Genomic DNA, 24144 nt, shown 5'->3' on the forward strand with positions numbered 1-24144 from the left:
AACCGATGTGTAATGTCTGACCTCTAGTGGAATAGTTTGGGAATACACTCATAAACAATCCCCTGGGTAGAACTGAAATCACAGGAATGATGCCATGCCCCTGAAACTGAAATGTGTTCATTTTCCTTCCCTTATTCCTATGCGTCTTCAGCAAAGGATCGTTACCTTGTCGTGGTGCTGGAGCTTGAGCACCTCAATGATGCCATGAGCTAAACCGTGAAGGGCCACCCAAGACGGGAAGGTCATGACAGAGAGGTCAGATTAAATGCGATCCCTGGGGAAGGTAATGGCAACCCACCCCAGTATTCTTGCCGTGAAAACTAAATGGATCAGTACAACCAGAGATATGTCGGTATACCATCGGAAGATGAGACCCCCAGGTCGGAAGATGGTCAAAATGCTACTGGGGAGGAACAGAGGATGAGTTCAACTAGCCCCAGACGTGATGACGCAGCTAGCTCAAAGCCGAAAGGACGGCTAGCGGCCGATGGTGCTGGTGGTGAACGGCGAATCCGATGTTCTAAGGATCAACACACCATTGGAACCTGGAATGTAAGATCTATGAGCCAGGGCAAATTGGATGTGGTTATTGGTGAGATGTCAAGATTAAAGATAGACATTCTGGGTGTCAGTGAACTGAAATGGACTGGAATTGTCCTAACAGCCAGGAACCACGCTGAGACAAGGAGTAGGTCTCTAGTGTTTTATTACTGCTACATAACAGAGAATCCTAACAAACTGAAGAAGCGTGGGAAAAACCCAGACATATAAACCCCAAAGACTAAGGTGGGCCCGATCTGTGTCTCTTTGAATGGCCACCTAATTCCTCAGTACTACGCATGCACTTTACAGCCTGGATGGGAGCCCCCTGCTCGCCATCCTCACTCATGACAGGAATGGGCCACTTCACATCAAATGACCACCAGATCTACTACTGTGGACAAGAGGACCACAGAAGAAATGGAGTAGACTTCATAATTAATAGTAAAGTGGCGAAAGCAGTGCTTGGATACAATCCAAAAAACGATAGAATGATCTGAATTCGAATTCAGGGCAAGCCATCTAACATCACAGTGATCCAAATATACGCCCCAACCACAGATGCTGAAGAAGCTGAAGTAGAGCGGTTCTATGAGGATCTGCAGCACCTACTGGACAACATGCCTAAAAGAGATGTTGTTTTCATCACGGGAGACTGGAATGCTAAGGTGGGCAGTCAAATGACACCTGGAATTACAGGTAAGCATGGCCTGGGTGAACAAAACGAAGCAGGACATAGGCTGATAGAATTTTGCCAAGACAACTCACTCTGCATAACAAACACTCTCTTCCAACAACCTAAGAGAAGGCTTTATACATGGACTTCCCCAGATGGACAACACCGAAACCAGACTGACTACATCCTTTGCAGCCAAAGGTGGCGGACATCTATACAGTTGGTAAAAACAAGACCTGGAGCTGACTGTAGTTCAGATCATGAACTTCTTCTTGCACAATTTAGGATCAGACTAAAGAGATTAGGGAAGACCCACAGATCAGCTAGATATGAGCTCACTAATATTCCTAAGGAATATGCAGTGGAGGTGAAGAATAGATTTAAGGGACTGGACTTAGTAGATAGGGTCCCGGAAGAACTATGGACAGAAGTTCGCAACATTGTTCAGGAGGCGGCAACAAAATATATCCCAAAGAAAGAGAAAACCAAGAAGGCAAAATGGCTGTCTGCTGAGACACTAGAAGTAGCCCAAGAAAGAAGGAAAGCAAAAGGCAACAGTGATAGGAGGAGATATGCCCAATTAAATGCAAAATTCCAGAGGTTAGCCAGAAGAGATAAGGAATTATTTTTAAACAAGCAATGCGTGGAAGTGGAAGAAGACAATAGAATAGGAAGGACAAGAGACCTCTTCCAGAAAATTAGAAACATCGGAGGTAAATTCCAGGCCAAAATGGGTATGATCAAAAACAAACATGGCAAGGACCTAACAGAAGAAGAAGAGATCAAGAAAAGGTGGCAAGAATATACGGAAGACCTGTATAGGAAGGATAACAATATCAGGGATAGCTTTGACGGTGTGGTCAGTGAGCTAGAGCCACACATCCTGGAGAGTGAGGTTGAATGGGCCTTAAGAAGCATTGCTAATAACAAGGCAGCAGGAGATGACAGCATCCCAGCTAAACTGTTCAAAATCCTGCAAGATAATGCTGTCAAGGTAATGCATGCTATATGCCAGCAAATTTGGAAAACACAAGAATGGCCATCAGATTGGAAAAAATCAACTTATATCCCCATACCAAAAAAGGGAAACACTAAAGAATGTTCAAACTATCCAACAGTGGCACTCATTTCACATGCCAGTCAGGTAATGCTCAAGATCCTGCAAGGTAGACTTCAGCAATTCATGGAGCGAGAATTGCCAGATGTACAAGCTGGGTTTAGAAAAGGCAGAGGAACTAGGGACCAAATTGCCAATATCCGCTGGATAATGGAAAAAGCCAGGGAGTTTCAGAAAAACATCTATTTCTGTTTTATTGACTATTCTAAAGCCTTTGACTGTGTGGACCATAACAAATTGTGGCAAGCTCTTAGTGGTATGGGGATACCAAGTCATCTTGTATGCCTCCTGAAGAATCTGTATAATGACCAAGTAGCAACAGTAAGAACAGACCACGGAACAACGGACTGGTTTAAGATTGGGAAAGGAGTACAGCAGGGCTGTATACTCTCACCCTACCTATTCAACTTGTACGCAGAACACATCATGCGACATGCTGGGCTTGAGGAATCCAAGGCTGGAGTTAAAATCGCTGGAAGAAACATTAACAATCTCAGATATGCAGATGATACCACTTTGATGGCTGAAAGCAAAGAGGAACTGAAGAGCCTTATGATGAAGGTGAAAGAAGAAAGTGCAAAAGCTGGCTTGCAGCTAAACCTCAAAAAAACCAAGATTATGGCAACCAGCTTGATTGATAACTGGCAAATAGAGGGAGAAAATGTAGAAGCAGTGAAAGACTTTGTATTTCTAGGTGCGAAGATTACTGCAGATGCTGACTGCAGTCAGGAAATCAGAAGACACTTAATCCTTGGGAGAAGACCAATGACAAATCTCGATAAAATAGTTAAGAGCAGAGACATCACACTGACAACAAAGGCCCGCATAGTTAAAGCAATGGTGTTCCCTGTAGTAACATATGGCTGCGAGAGCTGGACCATAAGGGAGGCTGAGTGAAGGAAGATAGATGCTTTTGAACTGTGGTGTTGGAGGAAAATTCTGAGAGTGCCTTGGACTGCAAGAAGATCCAACCAGTCCATCCTCCAGGAAATAAAGCCAGACTGCTCACTTGAGGGAGTAGTATTAAAGGCAAAACTGAAATACTTTGGCCACATAATGAGAAGACAGGATAGCCTGGAGAAGATGCTGATGCTGGGGAGAGTGGAGGGCAAAAGGAAGAGGGGCTGACCAAGAGCAAGGTGGATGGATGATATTCTCGAGGTGACGGACTTGTCCCTGGGGGAGCTGGGGGCGTTGACGACCGACAGGAAGCTCTGGCGTGGGCTGGTCCATGAAGTCACGAAGAGTCGGAAGCGACTAAACGAACAAACAACAACATTCCTATGCATAGATATTGATAAACTTGCCAAAAAATATTGAATAGGGTTACAGTTATTTAAACTTTGCTTCTCAAATTAAGGGCGGTAAATGTTTCAAGCTTTCAACAAAGATATTTAACTCCTATAGATACCAATGCTAGAGAAATTAGCATTAGGCATGCTTTCAGTCCGGATACTTCAGCACATACTTGATTTCCTCATTGAAATCAATGGGATATGAATAGATTAAATTCTACATAGGCAGATGGAGAACGAGGAACCTCAGGCACCCTTCTCAGCCCCCTACCATTCACCCATAGAATGCAGCATTGCCAGTCAACCAGGACAAGAGAGCTTCCTTGCACTATTCTGGGGAGGCATCCAATCACAAGCTTATCTTTCTAGGGTTAGACAATGATCTTGGCAGCATATTAAATAGCCCTTAGCAACTCTCCCACCAGTTTAGGATTGCTCTCTCAGTACCTTCTGAAATGTGGTTGAATGTATCAGTCTTGTAAGGGAAAAATGGTTAACTTCAGGAACATTAAATTTTTAAAAACAAACAGAAAGTGTCATGTTCCCGTTCCGATGTTTATGGTTCCTCGTAACGTTTCACATGTCATGTCTGCAGTTGCGTGCCTGCCTGGCCACGCTGGTAAATTTCCTTTGTGCAACTTGTGATCTTCTGGAATGCATGTTTGGGTTATCTCTGCTGCTCAAGGTTACTTTCTCAGGCCGATTCTAACGGTTGCTAGCATCTGGGGTGGGTGGTTGCTATGCTAGCCTGAGGGGAGGGTTCGCAACGGGAGCAAGGCTTTTTAAGTTTGTATTTGGCGCGCTTTTCCTCATTCTCAGCTTTCTTCGTACTTTGCATACTATTCATTCAATAAATTAGTTTTCTCTAGTAATTACTGATGAGACTCCTTTTATTGGAATAGGCAATCATTACATAAAGCTGAGAATCTTTAATATCAGTCCGCTAGCATCCATCCAGTTTCCTGTGAGGAGTTTAGTTAGCGATGACTGAAACTGCCCTAGAATCAACCACCAGCTCGGGGGAAAGTCAGCTCTCCAGAGGTGGGGAAAGAGAGCCCATGGGACCGCGGAGAGAGGGGACTCTCACGCCAGGGTCGGATGACCTCTCCGAGGCAACGGATTCCAGTTGTGAAACGGAGAAGGCAGTGAAGTCAGTGGTGGTCAAGAAAACGGAGGGACCCTTGTATGGGTCGCCAGCAGCCCCAGCCAAGCCGGTGTATTCCTCGCTGTTTCCAACCATGCAGATCACAAAAAGGACAAAGGCAGTGACACCAACGGAGACGGAGAAATCCCAGCAGCTGGAGGCGAGGATGAAATCCATAGAGGATTTGTTGGCAAAGTTAACCTTTACCAGGGACATTCAAAAAAAGGAAAAGACGGGAGGTGAAGAACGCAGTGACTCTCCTGACACCTCCGCGTCCCCAACACCCCCCCCAATAGACAAACAGGGAAAGCAACGGAAATATTGGGGGGGAGGGCCCCCGCCGAGCAGGCCTCCAAAGAAAGCCGCCTTACTGTCCCCAAGTACGGAGCGGAAGAAGAGAGGACGGAGCCGCGAGGGGGGAAGGCGTGTGAAAGTTCGCCTGGCAGAAGCTCAAGAAATAGCTCCAGAGGGGCAGGAGGAAGAGCCGCCACAGCAACGAAAGGCTAAGCACAAAAAGAGACACGATAGCCCAACCAGGGTCCGATATCGAGACTTTAATGTAAAGTTTAATGGGGATCCTACAAAGCTGTCATTTTTTTTGACTAATGCCCAAAGCTACATGGAAGAGTTTGGAAGCGTGTTTCGTTCTGAACGGGCTAAGATTAATGCTGTCGTGACCCAACTAGAGGAGAGAGCAGCAGACTGGTTCGTGCGAGTGGTTGACATGGACGCTTTGGAGTTGGATTGCTTTGAGGATTTCATGTGGGCAATGAAAATGCATTTTGGTGATCCTCTAGCTGAGGAAAAAGCAAAGGTAGCCCTAAGGGAGTTGGTTCAAGGCTCCAGATCAGTGTCAGATTATGCGCTGGAGTTTCAAGCACTGTCTGGCAAAGTAGAGGATTGGTCTGCCACCACCCTTGTAGAGATGTTCAAAGATGGACTAAGACCAGATATACTACGATGGGCAGTTGTACGTGGTGACCCAGCCACGCTGTATGAGTGGATACAATTGGCTGCGAAGGTTGAGCAAGCCCAAGCTAAGTATACTCAAACTAAAAGAGGTCCCAAACAACAAGCAATGGCAAAACCTACAAGGCCAGCAGCTAGTGCTAGCAAACCAGTGAGACGGTCGTGGCAAGAAGAGAAGGAAAGCCGTTTTGCCAAAGGATTGTGCCTGCGGTGTGGAAAGGAGGGGCACCTGGCAGCTGCATGTCCCCGCAGGAAACCAGAGGAACGGAGACACAGATCGGCAGGGAAATCACCAGTGGCACCGAGGAAGATGAAAGCGACAGTAGCGGAGCTGGTGGAGGATGTTGACTTGTTTTATGGCGGACAAGACGAAAAAGAAACCTCCCAACCGGTGGAAAACTCCAGCCACCTGCTCTAAAAAGCGCCGAGGAGCAGGTGGAGGAAGATGGGCGCGATCATGTCTCGGTGAGTGGAAATTTCCCAACGTTGACCGTGAGTCTTAAGCTGGGTTCCTGTACAAAAACTGTGGAACTATGGGCTATGATTGATTCGGGATGCTCACGTTCCTTAATGCATCCTGATGTAGTAGCTGCTTTGGAGTTACCCACCTTCCCTTTGAAACGTCCCATGATTTTCACCCAATTGGATGGATCTATATCGGGGGGGAAACCGGTCACCCAGTCTACAGCGTTAGTGGCTTTGCAACTGGGTAGCCACTGGGAAAAGTTGCCCTTTGTGGTGGCACCGGTGGGTGGTCCCTTGGTCATTCTGGGCATGCCTTGGTTTGTTCAACAGAACCCTAGTATAAACTGGGTACACCGAACTGTTACTTTTGCAGATGGGTTCTATAAAGCCCCTCCTGGGGATGATGAGGAGGAGGATAGCAATGTGGGGAGGGCAGCAGTGTCAACGCTGCATACCCTCGCTGTACCGTTGGAAGGGCTACCGGACCAATACCAGGACTTTGCCGATGTGTTTGGGGAGAAGGAGGCGGATCGGCTGCTGCCTCATCGGAAAACTGACTGTGCCATTGAAATTCTTCCCAATGCAAAGTTGCCCAGACCAAAGGTATATGCAATGACCCCAAAGGAATTGGCTACTCTTTGTGAGTTCATAGACAAAAACTTACAGCGGGGCTTCATAGAACCAGCCAATTCACCAGTGGGTGCTCCAGTACTCTTTAGATCAAAGAAAGACGGAACTTTAAGACTATGCACGGATTTCCGCGGGTTAAACGCAGTGTCCCTATTAAACAAATCTCCTCTTCCGGTCATCAAGGAAATGTTAGCCCACTTGGCGGGGGGGAAAATCTTCTCTAAATTGGACTTAAGGGAGGCGCATTATCGCATTCGCATTTGGGAGGGGGATGAATGGAAAACAGCTTTTAATTGTGCATTTGGGGCTTTTCAGTATAAAGTGTTACCGTTTGGATTGTCTGGGGCACCTGGGGTTTTTATGCAATTGATAAATGAGGTCTTGCACGACCACTTGTTCAATGGTGTTTTGGTCTGTTTAGATGATGTGTTAATATATTCAAAAACAATGGAAGAACATGTGCAATTGGTTAGGCAAGTGTTAACCAAATTGAGAAATGCTGAATTATATGCCAAGCTATCCAAATGTGCATTTCATAAAACACAAATTGATTATTTGGGGTATAGAATTTCAGATAAAGGCATTGAAATGGATCCTGCCAAAATTGAGGCTATTTTGGTATGGGAACCCCCACGCACACGCAAACAACTACAATCTTTTCTTGGATTTGCGAATTTCTATCGTCCATTTTTAAAATTTTTTGCTGAGATTGCCTTACCCCTGACTGAATTACTTAAAACAAAGGGTGTAGGAGACACCCGCAAATCAAAGAATCCAGGGACACGCCTAAAATGGACGCCTGGTTGTCAACAGGCATTTGACCAACTCAAGCGACTGTTTACCTCTGAACCAATCTTGCAACACCCTGATCCTGACAGACCATTTGTGGTGCAAGTCGATGCCTCAGACTTTTCTATTGGTGCCCTCTTATTGCAAGCCGATGAGCAAGGACAATTAAAGCCTTGTGCTTATCTGTCACGTAAATTCTCTGAGACAGAGAGGCGCTAACATGTTTGGGAGAAGGAGGCTTTTGCGGTTAAAGCCGCTTTGGAGAATTGGAGGCATCTATTGGAGGGGGCGGCACACCCTTTTGAAGTGTGGACTGATCATAAAAACTTGGGAGTCCCTTACTGCCTCTCGCAAGCTCAGCCCTAAGCAAGTGCGATGGGCTCAGTACTTCAGTCGCTTTGATTTTAAACTCAGATTCATTCCGGGAAAGAAAAACTTTTTAGCTGATGCACTGTCTCGGCAACCCCAAGATTCGGGAACAGCCCCAGATGTGGTGGGCACCCTCTGGACAGATTCCCAAATGGCACTAGCAGCAGTGACTCGCAGTCAGACGCGGGCGCAGCAACCTGACACTTCTGCCAGTCCTAGCGCGATACTTGTATCCATTCCTGCAGATTTGCAACAAAAGTTTCTGACAGAGTTGAAATCGGATACTTGGTTGCAAAACAATCAGAGCGAGGTTACTTTGAAGCAAGGTTTGGCATGGAAAGATGATCGCCTCTATGTGCCTGTAACCTTGCGCAAAACCGTGCTATTCAGGTCTCATGACGATAAAACAGCTGGGCATTTTGGCTTTACAAAAACTATTCATCTAGTGTGCCGACAGTTCTGGTGGCCAACCCTGCGGCGAGATGTAAAAGCCTATGTCAACTCTTGCCCTGTCTGTGCTACTGCAAAACGAAAAGGGGGGAAACCTCAGGGCTTTGTGCAGCCAGTGGCCAATCCCTCCCACCCCTGGGAGGAAATCTCTATGGACTTTATTGTGGATCTACCTCCTAGCCAGAGAAAGACTGTCATTTGGGTTGTTAAGGATTTTTTCTCGAAGCAAGCTCATTTCGTCCCTTGTGCACCTCTACCATCTGCACAACAGCTGGCACGCCTCTTTCTGGTTCACGTGTACAGATTAAACTGTAGCCCCGCCCGCTTGGTGACTGACAGAGGAACACAATTTACGTCACGCTTTTGGCGGGAATTTATGAAGCTATTGGGCACTAAACAGGCGTTATCCACGGCGTCCCATCCTGAGACAGATGGAAATACTGAGGCTGTCAATGCCACGTTGGAACAATATTTACGTGCTTTTGTTAATTATCAACAAGACAACTGGGTAGACCTCCTGCCGTTTGCTGAAGTTGCTTACAATAATGCTGTGCATCAAAGTACTGGGGCAGTGCCCTTCCGTACTGTATTCGGGCGTGACTTTGTCCCTATTCCTGAATTGCCTCCACCGTCTACCTCACCCACCTCCCCGACTGATTGGGCCTCACAACTGGCAGATTCCTGGCCAAAAATACAGCAAGCTTTAGCCGATGCTCAAGCCACTTATCAACGACATGCCAACGTAAAAAGGGCACCACAACCTATTTTTCAAATAGGGGATAGAGTATACCTTTCCACCAAATACATCAAATCCCCTCAACCATCCAAAAAACTGGCGCCCAAGTTCATAGGTCCATTTCCTATTGTTGCTCAGATTAATCCTGTTACCTTTAAGTTGGATTTACCTCACAATCTCAAGCGCTTACACCCTGTTTTTCATTGCAGTTTGCTTAAACCATTCGTGGAGTCTACACATTGGCATCCTGAGCCGGCTGCACCTCCCCCCATAATGATTGATGGTCAACAACATTTCGAAGTCAAGGAAATATTAGACTCTAGACGTTTCCATTCCACTCCGCAGTATCTGATTCGCTGGAAGCATTTCCCTCATCCGGAGTGGGTCGTTGCACTGGATGTGCGCTCTCCCCACTTGGTTGCTCAGTTTCACGCTGCTTACCCTGATAAACCCGCGCCTTAACCATTAAGTTTTTTTTCTTTGTGGGGGGGGTGGTATGTCATGTTCCCGTTCCGATGTTTATGGTTCCTCGTAACGTTTCACATGTCATGTCTGCAGTTGCGTGCCTGCCTGGCCACGCTGGTAAATTTCCTTTGTGCAACTTGTGATCTTCTGGAATGTATGTTTGGGTTATCTCTGCTGCTCAAGGTTACTTTCTCAGGCCGATTCTAACGGTTGCTAGCATCTGGGGTGGGTGGTTGCTATGCTAGCCTGAGGGGAGGGTTCGCAACGGGAGCAAGGCTTTTTAAGTTTGTATTTGGCGCGCTTTTGCTCATTCTCAGCTTTCTTCGTACTTTGCATACTATTCATTCAATAAAGCAGTTTTCTCTAGTAATTACTGGTGAGACTCCTTTCATTGGAATAGGCAACCGTTACAAAGGAGACGGTAGGGTTCCTGGAGCACGGATGCAAAAGGTCAGGGTTTCAAGCAACAGGACTGTTGACTGAGATTTAGCAGATAAGCTCATGAAAGATGACAGCAATATACTCACCTCCTTAATTCTTGTTTAAAGAATTCATTTGCTCATCAAGGCTATCAGGATGGAACTAACAGACAAAGAAAGTATTGGAGAAAAGAGCATGTTTGCATGACTTTTGCAGAGTTCTGATACCAACAGTGGTATCAAAACCAATTCTGGAGAACTTTGGATTTGGTGGATCCAAATGGTGCTTTGAAGTTGAGTCCAGATGGTTCAACTTGTTGAGTGGGCAATAGCACCACACTCCAAAAGGCAGGACTCCTTAAGGCTGAGAGGAGCATCACTGCAAAAAATGTCCATTGGGAGGAATTTCCTCCGGAGTTCCCAGAGTTCCCTTGGGATTTAATGGAAGCACAGGAAGTCAGAGAGTGTAATCGTATGTGGGAAAGACCTGGGAGACGGGGGTGGGGAGATGCTGCCTAGGGAACCATCAGATAAGAGAGAGCATAGCCCGCAGCTACATAATGGGAAGACAGAAAGACTCAGAAGGGATCCTCCCTAAGTTCTCAGACCGTAAAATTGACTGCAGGAGATTTGTACTTTCAGACTTGCAAGATTCTATTAATGTAGCTTACAATAAATGCCCAAACATTTGTCCAGTTTTAGACAGTAGGAAAAATTAAACCTCATGAAAAGGGGAGGCAGTGTTGTGTCAAAAATCAAGTGCAGTGTCATTTTCCATGTTTGTTTGATGTGAGCTCCATAAAGTACTATACATATATTAATTCATTCTTAAGCAGAGTCTTCTATGTGGTGACTAAGAGTCGACACTGACTTGATGGCATATGTCAATCAAAATATATCCAGACTTCAAAAGCAATAGCAATGTATCCCCACAAAACAATAAACAAAAGATAGAGGCTGTTGCTCTACTAAGCAACGTGCATGAAATGGAAGCATTTAAAATTAACTGTACTAAACAATGTGGAAAACGGAAAGCCTGGGAAATTTCACAGTAGATTACATACTGGCATTAGATGCTTCCTGCTGATCCCATGTCAGTGCTTATGAACTTTATGCTGGAAGGGCAGGTTCCCTATTCTTGTGTGATACTGTGCCACAACTGTTCTCAACTGGTTGTCCTCTATGATAGTTGGCAGCTCATAGCTGAAGCTTTTGGCTGCTAAGGCTTTGGCTCAACCCTAGCAGGACTTAGTGGCTTTGGGTTTGCAGGCCTTTTGGATCTAGGAATTTACCAACCTTGGTGCTTGATGGGGTGGCACTGCCCCCAAAAGACCTTGTGTGCAATCTGGGGTTCTCCTGGACTCATGACTCCTGCTTGAGGAGCAGGTGGCAGTCCTGGCAAGGAGGGTCTTTGCTCAACTTTGCATTGTGTGCCAGCTGTGCCCGTTCCTGGACTGGGAGGCTCTATTCTCAGTCACTCATGCCCTGGTCACCTCCCAAATGGTCTACTGTAATGCGCTCTACATGGGGCTGCCCTTGAAAAGCATCTGGAAGCTTCAGCTGGTGCGAAAAGTGGCAGCATGGGTAGTTATGCGTGCCCCTTGAACTGCATGTTACACCTCTGCTTCACAAGCTGCGCTGATTGCCAGTCTGCCTCTGGGTTCAATTCATGGTGCTGGTTATGACCTTTAAAGCCCTCCATGGCATGTGGCCAGGTTATGTAAGGGACCACTTCTCCCTGGTTACATCTACCCATCTCATCAGGTCCAGCAGGAGGCCCTTTGTCTGGCAGTGCCCAGGAGCAGAGCCTTTTCTGCTGTGGCACCCACTCATTAGAACATCATTCCCCCCAAAAGGAGATTGGCCTTAACTCTATTGACCGTCTTGAAGGCCCTTAAAACCTGGTTTTGTCATCAGGCCTGGGGATCCCATGGAAGTGTAGAGCCCGCAAAATGGGTATCTTATTTGTAAGTTCTGGAATGCACTCTCCTCTGTTTTTGTTTCATTATAGTTTTAACTCTTTTAATTGTATTTTAACGGGTTTTTTTAATGGTTTGGTTTGATTATTTTGTGTGTGCCACCCAGAGTCACATATGTGAGATGGGCAGCTATATAAATCTAGTAAATAAATAAACAAATAAAGTTGGTGGGAGTTGTATGCCAAATTCGTATGAAGAATGCCAGATGCTGGCAACTCAGTTGTTCCGTCAGTCTCTGCTTCAGATAACAGACTGTCAGCTTTTTGGTCTGTCCATGATTGCGAGCTTCTGAAGGCATCTGATTGGCTCTTCTGTGACACAAAATATTGCACTAGACAACATGGGTGTGATGAAGCACATCATGTTCAGCAGAGGGCCTTGTGGAGTAAAGCTGAGCTTTGTTACAAATGATAAATTTTGCAGAATTTTTCTAGTGTCTAGTCCAGTGTTTCTCAACCTTAGCAACTTTAAGACATGTGGACTTCAACTCCCAGAATTCCCCAGCCAGCAACTTGATGGCATACAATCAATTTTAAAAAAAAGGGCAAGCCTTTATAAAGTGAGGTATTTCTTGCTTTTTAAGAATGTTAAGAACTACTGGGAAAAGATATGTATTATAATTTCAAAGATTTTTAAATTGAATGTATAATAGAATTTATCCCTTGTAAGTTTGATGAATATTTAGTTTGAAATAACAGTTTGATTTGTATTTTTTTTTATAATTAGAGTAAGCTTTTTTATGTACAGTGGTGGAAGGTATTATTAGGGGAACAATAAGATAAATTTAATGGATTTGGCAGAGAAGGCGAAACTGACCATACAGATGTGAGATAATATTTATTTCTTTTGTTTGTAACTGAAAAAAATGAAGTTATAGTTTGGGATTTTGGTTATTAAGTTGAAATGGATTATAACAATAATGTTTACTATAGCTAAAACTGGAGTAAGAGATTGATGCATTTTCTATGTATCTTTGCTGTAACGCGTCGGAAGTCATTCCTTTTGTATCTTCTATTTATTTCTGCACTTTATCTCTTTTTTCTTCAGTTTTCTTTCAACCTTTTTCTATCTTTTCATGTTTTATGCATACATTGAAAATATAATAAAGTTTCTTTTTTTAAAAAAAAAGGGCAAGCCAACTCATCGTACTCTTCACCCCGCAGCAACTGCCAGGGTAGCGTGTCCCACTGGACCACTGGCCCATTTCCTCTCTTCACCGCCACCTCCACCGATGCTCTGGCCTGTGTACTGTGACCGTCTCAACAGTAAGGAAGAACAAAAGAAGTAGCTAATCGGTGTCCCTTAACTTCCTTTGACCTCCACTTCTCTGGATGGTAAGATCATTGTGGTGGGGCCTTTTCAGACTCTGTAACAGGCCAATTTGTCTTTTTCCTCCCAAAATGCTGCTTAAATGTATGACTGGTTTGCCCCCTGGGATCTCCAGACTTTCTGGCCCATTTGCTATTCTTCCTTCTCCTGGTTGCCTGGTGAAAGGAAAGACTGGTATCACAGCTCCTGCATGTCTCTCAGTCAGCACATTAAAAATTCTGCATCTTGAAGATAAGAACATTCAGAAGACTTGTGTTTAGCTTGTGCTTGTTCTGACAACCGACTTGCTTGGTTATTAGCAGTCACTTCCCACAGAAATCTAGTCTGCCTTTACCAAATTCTTTTCCGTCTTTCACCTCACAGGGGATAATATCTGGGAATGTTGCGACCTGCATTTCCGGTTGTCTGAAAACTTTTTAAAATCTCTCTTTCTCTCTCAACCAGTGCTGTAGCTCCAATGCGTTCGATCCAGACAAGGGTGTCACCAGGCCCCATAATTTTACTCTAGGGCAAGACCATTGAAAATGCTACTGCTCTCCTTTCAGTATCTAAGACGGGTGGACAGCATTCCAACTTACAAAAAGAAACGTTGGCTAAGGCTCATGAGGTAGTTTTAAACTTCCTGAGAAATCAGATTCTAGTTCATCTGTGGTCTCCACAGGAATATTGCTCAGGTCTGAATCTGATGAATGTGACCATTTTGACTGCCATGCCATTAACTTATTTTGCACCATCCTGCAATGGCATCTTGGCGGCTGCATCAGGCTTCCAATAGGAGAAGGACTTGATTGGACAAAGCCTGTGTAAGAACATGATTGATTAAGGTGAGATGGGCAGAATCCAGCTGCTCCTGTGGCCAGTGACTGGGCAGAAGAAGGATCATTAGGCAAACCACAGCTCTGGAAACAGCTGCACTTTCCAAATCCTTGGTGAATACGCAATTTAGCAATAAGTGGCTTGCCAATGTTAACCACCTTCCTTTCATCCACAGCATCATCAAGTCCCATATATTCATAATGCAGGCAAACAGTGAATGTTAAGTCTTCCTATGATTTAAAGGGAAATATATTAATAACGATAGCCTTTTACTGCCAGGCATTCAAGTCCACACAATATTATTATTGCGATCAAAGTATCTCTATATTCCTATCACTAAATTCACAAGATGGACCATAAAACAAAGAATGCTGGCCATCTATTTCTAATGTTCTGCCATCACCACGTTATGCCAGATATTAGAAGCGGATATGATAGTCATAGGCTGGCTTATTCTGCACTTACGTTACATATATAGAACTTGACAAATAAGAATTTCAAACAAGAATTTCACAAAAATAATTTGCTTTGAAAGGTAGACATTCCATGGAAAATCAAATCAAGAACTAAATACATTTGGCCCCAAATATATCCAGTGTAACTCATGGTGAACCAGTTCTCCAGAATGCAGAATTACAATCCCCAGCAGTCCCAAGAAATATAGGGAAAGTTGTGCTGGATCACCAGCCATTAGGGTGATTTGTAAACCAATTTACATGCTTTTTCTCCTAAATCACACTGTAGTTTCAGTGGATTAGGGCAGTTTCTTCACTCAGAATAGTATCTCAAATCGTACTTCATTCTCCAATCATTCCTAGGCCCTATACATTCTTCAGACTTGTTACAGAAGCCTAATTTCTCCTGCTTGAGTAGCATTTCTTTTTCCAGCAACTTCCCCATACAGCTTGATCTACTTTTCCAGAGACTACTGACCCACATCCAAAACTCCAACATGGAACATTTGCAGATTTGTAGCCTTCAACACACATACTCTGCTTTTAAAGCTGCAAGCAAAGGATAACCTTAGTAGGTCTAACAATAATTGAACAGCACTGCTGCTGCTGGAGGAATAGAGAAATGTAGGAAAGCAAACAAGATTTGCCTGCCAGTAATCACCTTTAGCTTCTGTAGTGAACTTATTCTAGTGTAGAGGCAGTGCTTGGGCAAATCTTTTGAAAGCAAATAGCTGCCAGTTTCCTCAGGTGTCCCTTTATTTGCCTCTTTAGGATCCACATCCAAATCCTGTGGAAATTTTAAAAATTAAAATTAAAATTAAAATGATGAGGTGTTTAGGTTTCATGCCCCCCATTCCCAGCCTTTTTATCATGCCAGTTGTGTTTTATGCTTAAAGCATGGTATTTCTATTTGGTTTATATCATCTTCAAAAGAAGAAACATGCAAACCCCCGAGGCTAACTTACAAGGGGAAAATCGGTGACATAAGCATTGCAAACGGTGATTTCAGGTGGTTTCTTAACTATTCTTGTGTAGATGATCATGACATTGGAGAATTCTGCAGCGAAACCAAGTTGAATCCGGACCCCACATTGAAACTGAAGACACATACTTTCAGGAAGTTCTGAAAGCAAGCACATTTTAGTAGGCAGTGATACATACCTGTTCCTCTTTAAAAACAGTTGTGCAAATAGCACTGTTCCTCTTACCTATTAGTCATGATCTTCCCCGAATTTCAGAAGTTTATTTTAGTAGTTACATAGCTGGAAATACAGGGAAGTGGTTTCCAACCAAACTGGAAGACTTCTTCATATATTTTGCACAAACTACCTTGCCCTGACAGTTATCCACTGCTCTGCTTTCCTCCTAAAATATGGGCCCACATTGAAAAACAGCCCTTGTTTTCACTTACTAGCAGCATCCTAAATCAACCTGTCATTCCCTAGTAGTGTGGGACTGTGGACATTACCTTGAGGGTCCCAGATTGTGGAAGGTTGCCTTATAGGAATAACAAGTGATAATTAGCAAATTTGCACATAATTAAGCAGGGTGGGGAAATTGTCTCCCCTTTTTTTTGCCACAGTCAAAAAGCCATGGACATCAATACAATTTCGATCTAGCAACAGCATAGCTAGAAGCCACATTTAATAGTTTTGGGCAGGTGCATACTGTAGGGGGGGTCAAATAAGTACAATTATTGCAGAGGTTGGGGGTTATTTTTATCTTTAACTTTATTAAAACTATACCTGTTGTAGTTTTTCCATCTCAAATGGGTAGGAACCCAAAATTCAGAGGGGTAGGTGGGGTAGGATTGGGTGCAACCAGACAGGTTCTCATTAAATTGGGGGGGGGGCAGTAAAAAAGTTGCCAGCCCCTGAGCTCTGGGGCATTACTGATGAAATAAATTAAACAAGGGCATAGTGGCATTTCCCCCTATACTTGATTTCTTTTGCTCTTTCCCTCTAACTGTCCGGACCTCCATGCAATTCAGATGCTGATTCATTTGAAACAACCTCATTTCTTAACTATATATTTCTGGGACATGAAGGGCTACAGATTAACTAAGGAAAAAGGTCATTTTCACATTTATTGTACCATGAGCTTTCGCCCACTGTAGATTTCGTGCCAAAGCTTCTTCTGAGGTTACTGTTTGCTGAATAGGATCAGTTAACGCTCTCTTCTCAGATAAACTGCTGCGAATCTCCAAAGCCTGCTTGCCTTTGGTAAGGTGACACTTCCCCATATCTAAAAATAATAATAATAAAAAAGCCACAAGTAAGTTTCTAGGAATCAAACTTGCTTAAAATTCTAATTAAGGCATCTACGTTTGGGCAGCGTGACCTTGTCACAATGGTTATAATTGCATCAGCATTTCATGACAAACCAGATTTCAAGGTGCCCTTTCAATCTAGATGTTCAAAATTTAGTCATCTAGAACATGTCCTTTAACTTATTTTCATGAAAATTATCCCACTTCTACTACTCATGCATATGTAGTATTCAATAGGATTCAATACTTTTCTGAAGCATCTTAGCTTGTTTTGATCAATAATTATCATGCTCTTTCTTCCCGCTAAAAATACTTATTTAGCACAATAATTTCCATACTGCCAACCCTAAGAGTCTAGGTTAGTGTTTCTCAACCCTGGCAACTTGAAGATGTGTGAACTTCAACTCCCAGAATTCTTGTTCAACTCCCACTGCTTGTTCAGTGACAACTCAAAGTTATGACAGCCCTGAATGAGTGGGACTTATGACCAGTTCTCATAGTTGCGGCCATCGCAGCATCCCTGTGCTCATGTGATTGCAATTTGGGCACTTCGCAACAGGCATGCAATTACGACGTTGCAGCGTCTCCCAGTCATATGATTGCCATTTGTGACCTTCGCTGCCAGCTTCTGACTTGCAAAGTCAATGGGGAAGCCGGCAGAAGGTTGCAAATGATGACCACATAACATCACGCTTAACTATCATGTGGGATTCACTTAACAACTGGAACTGTAAGTGCCAGGATTGCCATCGCAAGTCGGCGTGGTCATGTGACATCGCCCTTCATGACCACGTCACTTAGCGACGGAATTGCCGGTCCCAATTACCATTGTTAAGCTAGGACTATCTGTACCTGAATCATTAGTTAAAATGATCACTGATAACCGCAACTCCTTTGCATAGCCCTAACATGGTGTTTCATTTAGTTCTTCTGAATACCAAAAAGCTACTCCAGATTGTGAAAAGGAGCTAGGGAATAGGCAGGTATGCCTTGTCTATGTAAGTTTACTTGTTTCCTTATCAACCTGGAGATTTTTATTCAAAATTGTCCCCCCAACGGATTTTTGACATATGGGGATACAGATACACATTTTAAACAAGCATCTGGAAGTCTGTGAGCAAAACAGCTTGGGGAAACTGGGGAATTTCAGTAGAAAAATTCTTGGTGGAGGAAGGATTAGTGAAGCATGCATCTGTCACTTTTCTGTTCAAAATTATCCCTTTTTGTAGCTTTTGTAAAAAAAAGAAAAGCAGCAGCCTGTCTGAAGATTGCTACTAGCATTATGAAAAATGTTTAATGTGCCTTCATTTTTTTGGAAGCTGGATTGTTTTTCTTTTTCTTTTGGCAAAGTACGAGAGGATTGGAGGAGGAAAAAACTGTATCTTTGCTTTTTTTATGCAGGTTCTGCATTTGGTCACAACTATTGTTCATGATCTTCTGCTAGTTTGGTGCCATTTCTTTTACTAGAAATAATTTCTCTGCATAATCTCTGAAAATCAAGGAGTTAGGTACTAAGTGTATTAGTATTAGGTAGGAAATCAAGTAGAGAAGCTATGCAGCAGTCAGTTATTACTTTGATAGTGGATTTCCTGGGAACTCCAAGCCTGCTGACTATTCAGGACATAGAAAAAGTATAGCAGGAGAAGACAGCATGGCATATCCACAGATGCAGTCATCAGAAATGCTCAGTTCAAGGGCATGTTTACCTTTATATAGAAGAAAGCAACCTTCATCCCATACCACAGTCTTAGAAATCTCCTGCCATTCAGAATAGAAAGAGGCCAGCCCTAAGTAGCCAAAATGGCAATGAAGCCCTGCTGAGTTCACATTAGCTTGGCTGAATCCAGGGGCAGTCTCTCCATCTCTTTCTTTCTAAGCAGCTCTTGGGTTCAGAGGGTTGAAAATTACTGAGAATTATCCTCCACCTGACCTAAAGTTATTCCTGAAGAGTGGGTGCCTTCCTAATTGGGTTGGGCTTTGGGTCTTAGGTAAATTTCTGTTCTGCCACCAGATCTTGGAGTTTTTACTTGCAGAAATGACTCATGGCTCATCCTTTATCTCTAATACATAAAGCAAAGATTTTAATGAATAATATGTGCCTGTATAAGGGGCAGATCCAGTCTGCCCATCTTGTAGAGAGGTCCTACTCAAGGTTCCATCCTTGAGGAAATGAAAGGAGCCTGGGATAGAAAGCAGGACTTCTCTTTGGTAGCCATTATGTGGAGATATGTCTGGCTCCATACATTCAAGAAGAAGTTGGCAATTCCATTATAGACAGGGTTTTGGTGCCTAAGTATATTCTGGGACCATCACATATTTTACTGTTTGGTTTTATTGGTATGAATTGAGGCAACTGGGATAACTTTATTATATTATGTTGTGTACTACCCAGAACAGTGTTTCTCAACCTTGGTAACTTGAAGATGTGTGGACTTCAACTCCCAGAATTAAGTTAAGCGAGGACTACCTGTACAATTAATCTATACGCATATCTTTTTATTTCTCATAGGTTTTTCTCACCTTCTGCTACACCATCCAGCAGCACAGTAATTTTCTTGTCCTCTAATAACCGTTCCTTTAAAAACTTCATGAAAATTCCATTGGCTAATCCAGACTGCTGAATTTCAAAAGCTTCTGCCCCTTGGCACCTTGACAATATGTTGACAGCATATGTTAGCACTGTAGCATCTTTATCACACAGCCTCTAAACTACTAAGGTTAAACTTCTGAGGTAGCGTTGCTTCAGACTGGGCAGCAGGGATATTTTTAATTGTTCAAATTGATCAGACAGATTGAAAAGAACTTAATATTTAAAGAAGCCACAGGCCATCTAATTCACTCTTTCAGTGGATGGATGGATAGGTTGTACAGGCCAGCTTCATTCTTCACAGAGACCATTTAGCATATAGAAAGAGTCTCTGCGCAGAAACCAGTCTGCACGTATTTCTTCCTGAGACAGAGGAATATTAGGTCAATAGTGAACCCTTCCTACATGCAAGAAATGTTCACATATACACTGACTCATAAGACAAATGAGTGGCCATTGTGGCAGAGTACACTAGCAGCCAAGTCTGAACCAAACAAAGAGTCTTCCAAGTTGTGAGAACCAACAGTTTCAATAAACAGGATCTCACCTGGATTCAAGCCCATCTCTGTCATGGATACATTATGTGGCCTTAAGAAATCTCCCTCAATTTTTCTTCCATCAAAGAAGAATAATAGCTGCCATTTTGAATTCAGGGGATTTCTCAACTTAGCCTGAGACTTAATGTGTCTTTTCTTCAACACAGAGAGAAAACAATCCAGGGGCTGAGATGTCTCAAACTGAACTGAATGCAGTATCTCCTCAGTCTACATTTAGAAGCAAGTTTTTCATCGAGTGGCTAAGAAGGTACTAATATTCAGATCAATGAGGTACAGCTCAGTCATTTCTTTATTTTTCTTCTGTGGCAAGGAAGAGATGAAACTCATAAAATATTGAAAGTCATGTGCATGACTCAGTAACAGAGGAATGAAAAACCCCTCTTGGTGCCAATTCACAGTTTAAATAATGATCATGAATAAATAAAGTTATTCTACCTCAGATAAAAACAGATTTTAACCTCTAACATGCACTATAAAGGTTTGCTAAAGCCCCAAGCAGAATTTTATTCATGTAGTGCCCACTTTAAAAAAACAAAGATAATGGATTATTATTAGTTAGAAATTAGAATAGGTTACCACATTTTAAAAAGATAAATACTTCAATAGCTATTCTTACGTGGCGTATCCAAAAACAATGTTAGCTGTAACCTTCAGGGCATCCAGGATGAGAACAGTATTGTCATATTCATTCCTTCAATAAACATAAGAATCAAAATGATAAAAAAGTCTGAATCAGAATCAAGAATAGACAATTAATGTTTTTATGACTGCTGCATCCTATTGTTTATTTCCAAATCCTATTCTCTCACTTCCTTGGAAGAATGGATACTTAGGCAGAAGTGTGAACTGCTTCCATTGACCTGGTAAACCAATCATGTTGCTATTTAATGAAAGGACAGAGTGAAGGCAAAACTAGTCCAGAAGAACAGGACTGGAATCTGTGATCCAGTCTTTCAAGCCATTTGATATTACCTATCAGCTCTGGATACACTGATATATAGTAAGGCTCCAAAGATCTGTGTGAGCCAGTAAAGAAGAGAGATTTACAATATTGGGTAATCACATAATTAAGCATGTGCCTCTGGATTGGTTATACCTCACTGAAAATACTAGGAGGCTGGCTTTTAGATGCAATCTGATGATTTCAGTTTTCTTTCTTTAATGAAGAGATTTTAGCCTCACTGTGTGCTTGCTTCACTTCTAGGCCCTTCTAAGCCCTTTTCCATTATGCATTTAACATTCTTCTACAGGTAGTCCTCGCTTGACAACCATTCATTTAGTGATGGTTCAGATTTACGATGGTGCTGAAAAAAAAAGATGACTTATGACCAGTCCTCACACTTACAACCGTCGCAGCAGCCACCCTGGTCATGTGATCATGATTTGTGCACTTGGCAACCAGTTCACATTTATGACCATTGCAGTGTCCTGTTGTCACATGATCGCCATTTTAGACCTTCCCAGCTGGCTTCTGGTAAGCAAAATCAATAGGGAATCATGTGATTTGCTTAATGCCTGTGGTGATTCGCTGCAAAAAAGTTGGTACAATTGCATTGGATTCACTTAATGACTGCTTTGCTTAGCAACTGAAATTCCAGTCCCAATTGTGGTAATTAAGCGAGGACTACCTGTACATATCTGATAGTGGTTGGTCAAGCTAGCCAGCTATATCCCCCATTTATTGTCTGCTTAAAATGCTGTCACAATCAATTTTCATTGAACTGGTATGCTGGACAGCCTGGTGCAATAACCCATATCTTGAGCCCTGAGTTATGGGGGTTGAATTCTTTAAGTGATGGAAACAATTTCATACCGTTTTCTGCACATATCCAGTAAAAATACATTGAGGCCAGTATCCTTTTCTTGCATTAGCTTGAGAATGTTTTGTACACATAGACAGTTTGCAGCCCGATAGGGATTTGGGGCATCAATAGGAACCATAAAACTATTCCCATAATTTTCATAGCCATGCCCAGCATAATATAATAGACCTGAGGAGAAAACAAAAACACAGCTAAAATTGCATTTAACAATTGTACTAAGCAAGATTGCTAAGCAACACTATTCATTTAATTTCACTGCTCAGCAAACAGGCAGCCCAGGTATGGAGATCAGGGTAAGGAACTACTGCTCGTTGTAAAGGATGCCAAGCTCTAATGCAGACTTCCCAACCCAATATTGTCTAGATGTATTGAACTTCAGTTCTCATAATCCCTAGCTATCACTGCTGATAATCCCCACTATCTCCCCTTGATTCCTTGCAGAGTGCTGCACTGCCGTTCACTTAATTAAACAAATAACAAGTCAGAAGAAGCAGCCCTATATAATACAGGAGCAAACCACTTCCGTATTGTTGCCAAGAAAATTACATAGAAATATCTGTTAAGTCTCCAGGAAAAACACTTCTCTAAAGGAAGTGGTATTGTTTCTTTACTTTCCTCCCAAGCAATGTAACTTGAAGAAATGGACAACAACGCTACTGAGTCTTTTAAAAAAAACAAAAAAAACAACTCATTACCTAACAACAGCATAAAATCTGGTGGATATGGGAGAAATTTATTAATATTAGCTTATGAGAAGCATCTTTTTCTGTTAAATGATCTCTAAATAACATCATGTTATCTGAAGAGCCCATGATAACAAAGATGGCTATGTTACTGCCATGTCTGGATTTTCATAGGTTGTCATCTAGAACTTTTAAAATATTTCATTACAATGGAAAAAGAAATCAATAACACAAAGTTAATGCCACAGGCATGCCAGAGCCTGATCAGGAAGCAGCAGCAACATCATATCTACAGCTGTAAGTGACCTGAATGTGTCTGACAAAAAAGGATTGTCAAAGTATGCTGCCGTCTGAAAGTCTGGGAGTGCTGTTGCTATTACAATAAATCTTCCTGTCACAGTGATTGTTGGCTCAGGAGCATGAAGAGTGAAAGGCATTCTGAATGTCAGATCAGGAGGAACTAAGTGAATCAAGCATTAAGCATCTGATCAATGAGAAAGTTGCATATGTAATAACTTCACATGGTGTGCTAGCATCTACTGCAGATGCACGTCCAACTCAAAACAGTGCTTGACTTCATTTATGTACTATCAAGTGCTGGGCTCTTCCTATCCTTCCTAGTGAAATATCTGTAATAACAACTATGAAAAATATATGAAAAATAAAATACTGATGGGAATTCAGAGACATGCATTTTCAAATCAGTTTTAAAGAGTGATGGGCATGTAGAGGAATATCAGTGGTCTGAGAGGTTTCGGCCCATGGCATCTTCACTGAAAAGGTCAAGTGATGGAAAAAAGAGACGTGGGAGAGTAGAGCAGCCAATGTTTGATTAAACAGACTCAGCAAAAGACATTTTCACACATATATACAATGTGAATGGAAAAAAAATTACAGTCTAAAGGCTGAATTCCAACTTGGAACTGATCCCAAAGACTAGGCCACCATGATGGGAAGAACCAAGTCAAAGCAAAATGGGCATTCCAAGTTTTATAACAGATAAAGATACTGAATTACATTATCACATTTCAAGGCCACATCTCAGGTTCTTCCTAGGAGCATAATTTAAACTCCAAGCATGAAGCTGTTTAAAATTCAGTGCCCAACCATAGTTACTTAGGATGAAGAGCAAGCATCTGGACAAGATCTAAAAGACTATTTGAAGTTCAGTGAAGCAGATCTACTCTGGAGATGATCAAAAAAGGTAACACTGACTGAAAGACTCTTGAGTGCTTCAAAGTACCTGGAAAGGATCCTAAGGTAATTTAATGGCCAGAGCACCATGTGAAAAAAATATAATGAGGATTTTGCAAACAGCGAAATATGAACTGAAGATGTTACTTCTTTTAAAAAGAATAACAACAAACCCTTAAGGCTATTAGGATTAAAGGGTCACAGAAAAGGGTTAGGCACATAGGAATATGTCAGGTATAAACCAGACAGAGATACAAATTAGCCCCTCACCCATTACAGAGAATGTAGCCACAGACTGCATTTCTGCCTAGATGGAGGGCTGGGACAGATCCTTGCTGTAAATTTTGAACAGGCAGCTGGAAGATGTGATAACAGGACTGCCAATCCA

General features: G+C 42.6%; 1 protein-coding gene across 1 annotated transcript in view; it reads right to left on the reverse strand.

Annotated features, from left to right (window-relative positions):
- Positions 1-13960: 13960 nt before the first annotated feature.
- Positions 13961-24144, reverse strand: part of MALT1 (MALT1 paracaspase) — a 35900-nt gene continuing 25716 nt past the window's right edge. The window contains exons 11-17 of the mRNA XM_063295786.1: positions 21870-22047; positions 20673-20747; positions 19433-19560; positions 16738-16887; positions 15609-15766; positions 15305-15430; positions 13961-14418 (exon numbers count right to left, since the gene is read on the reverse strand). Of these exons, the coding sequence (XP_063151856.1) occupies positions 13966-14418; positions 15305-15430; positions 15609-15766; positions 16738-16887; positions 19433-19560; positions 20673-20747; positions 21870-22047 (1268 nt within the window). The 3' untranslated portion in view covers positions 13961-13965. The remainder of the gene's footprint in view (positions 14419-15304; positions 15431-15608; positions 15767-16737; positions 16888-19432; positions 19561-20672; positions 20748-21869; positions 22048-24144) is intronic.

Source organism: Candoia aspera, chromosome 2 (genome assembly GCF_035149785.1).
Source record: "Candoia aspera isolate rCanAsp1 chromosome 2, rCanAsp1.hap2, whole genome shotgun sequence".
In the NCBI taxonomy this organism is placed as follows: domain Eukaryota; kingdom Metazoa; phylum Chordata; class Lepidosauria; order Squamata; family Boidae; genus Candoia; species Candoia aspera.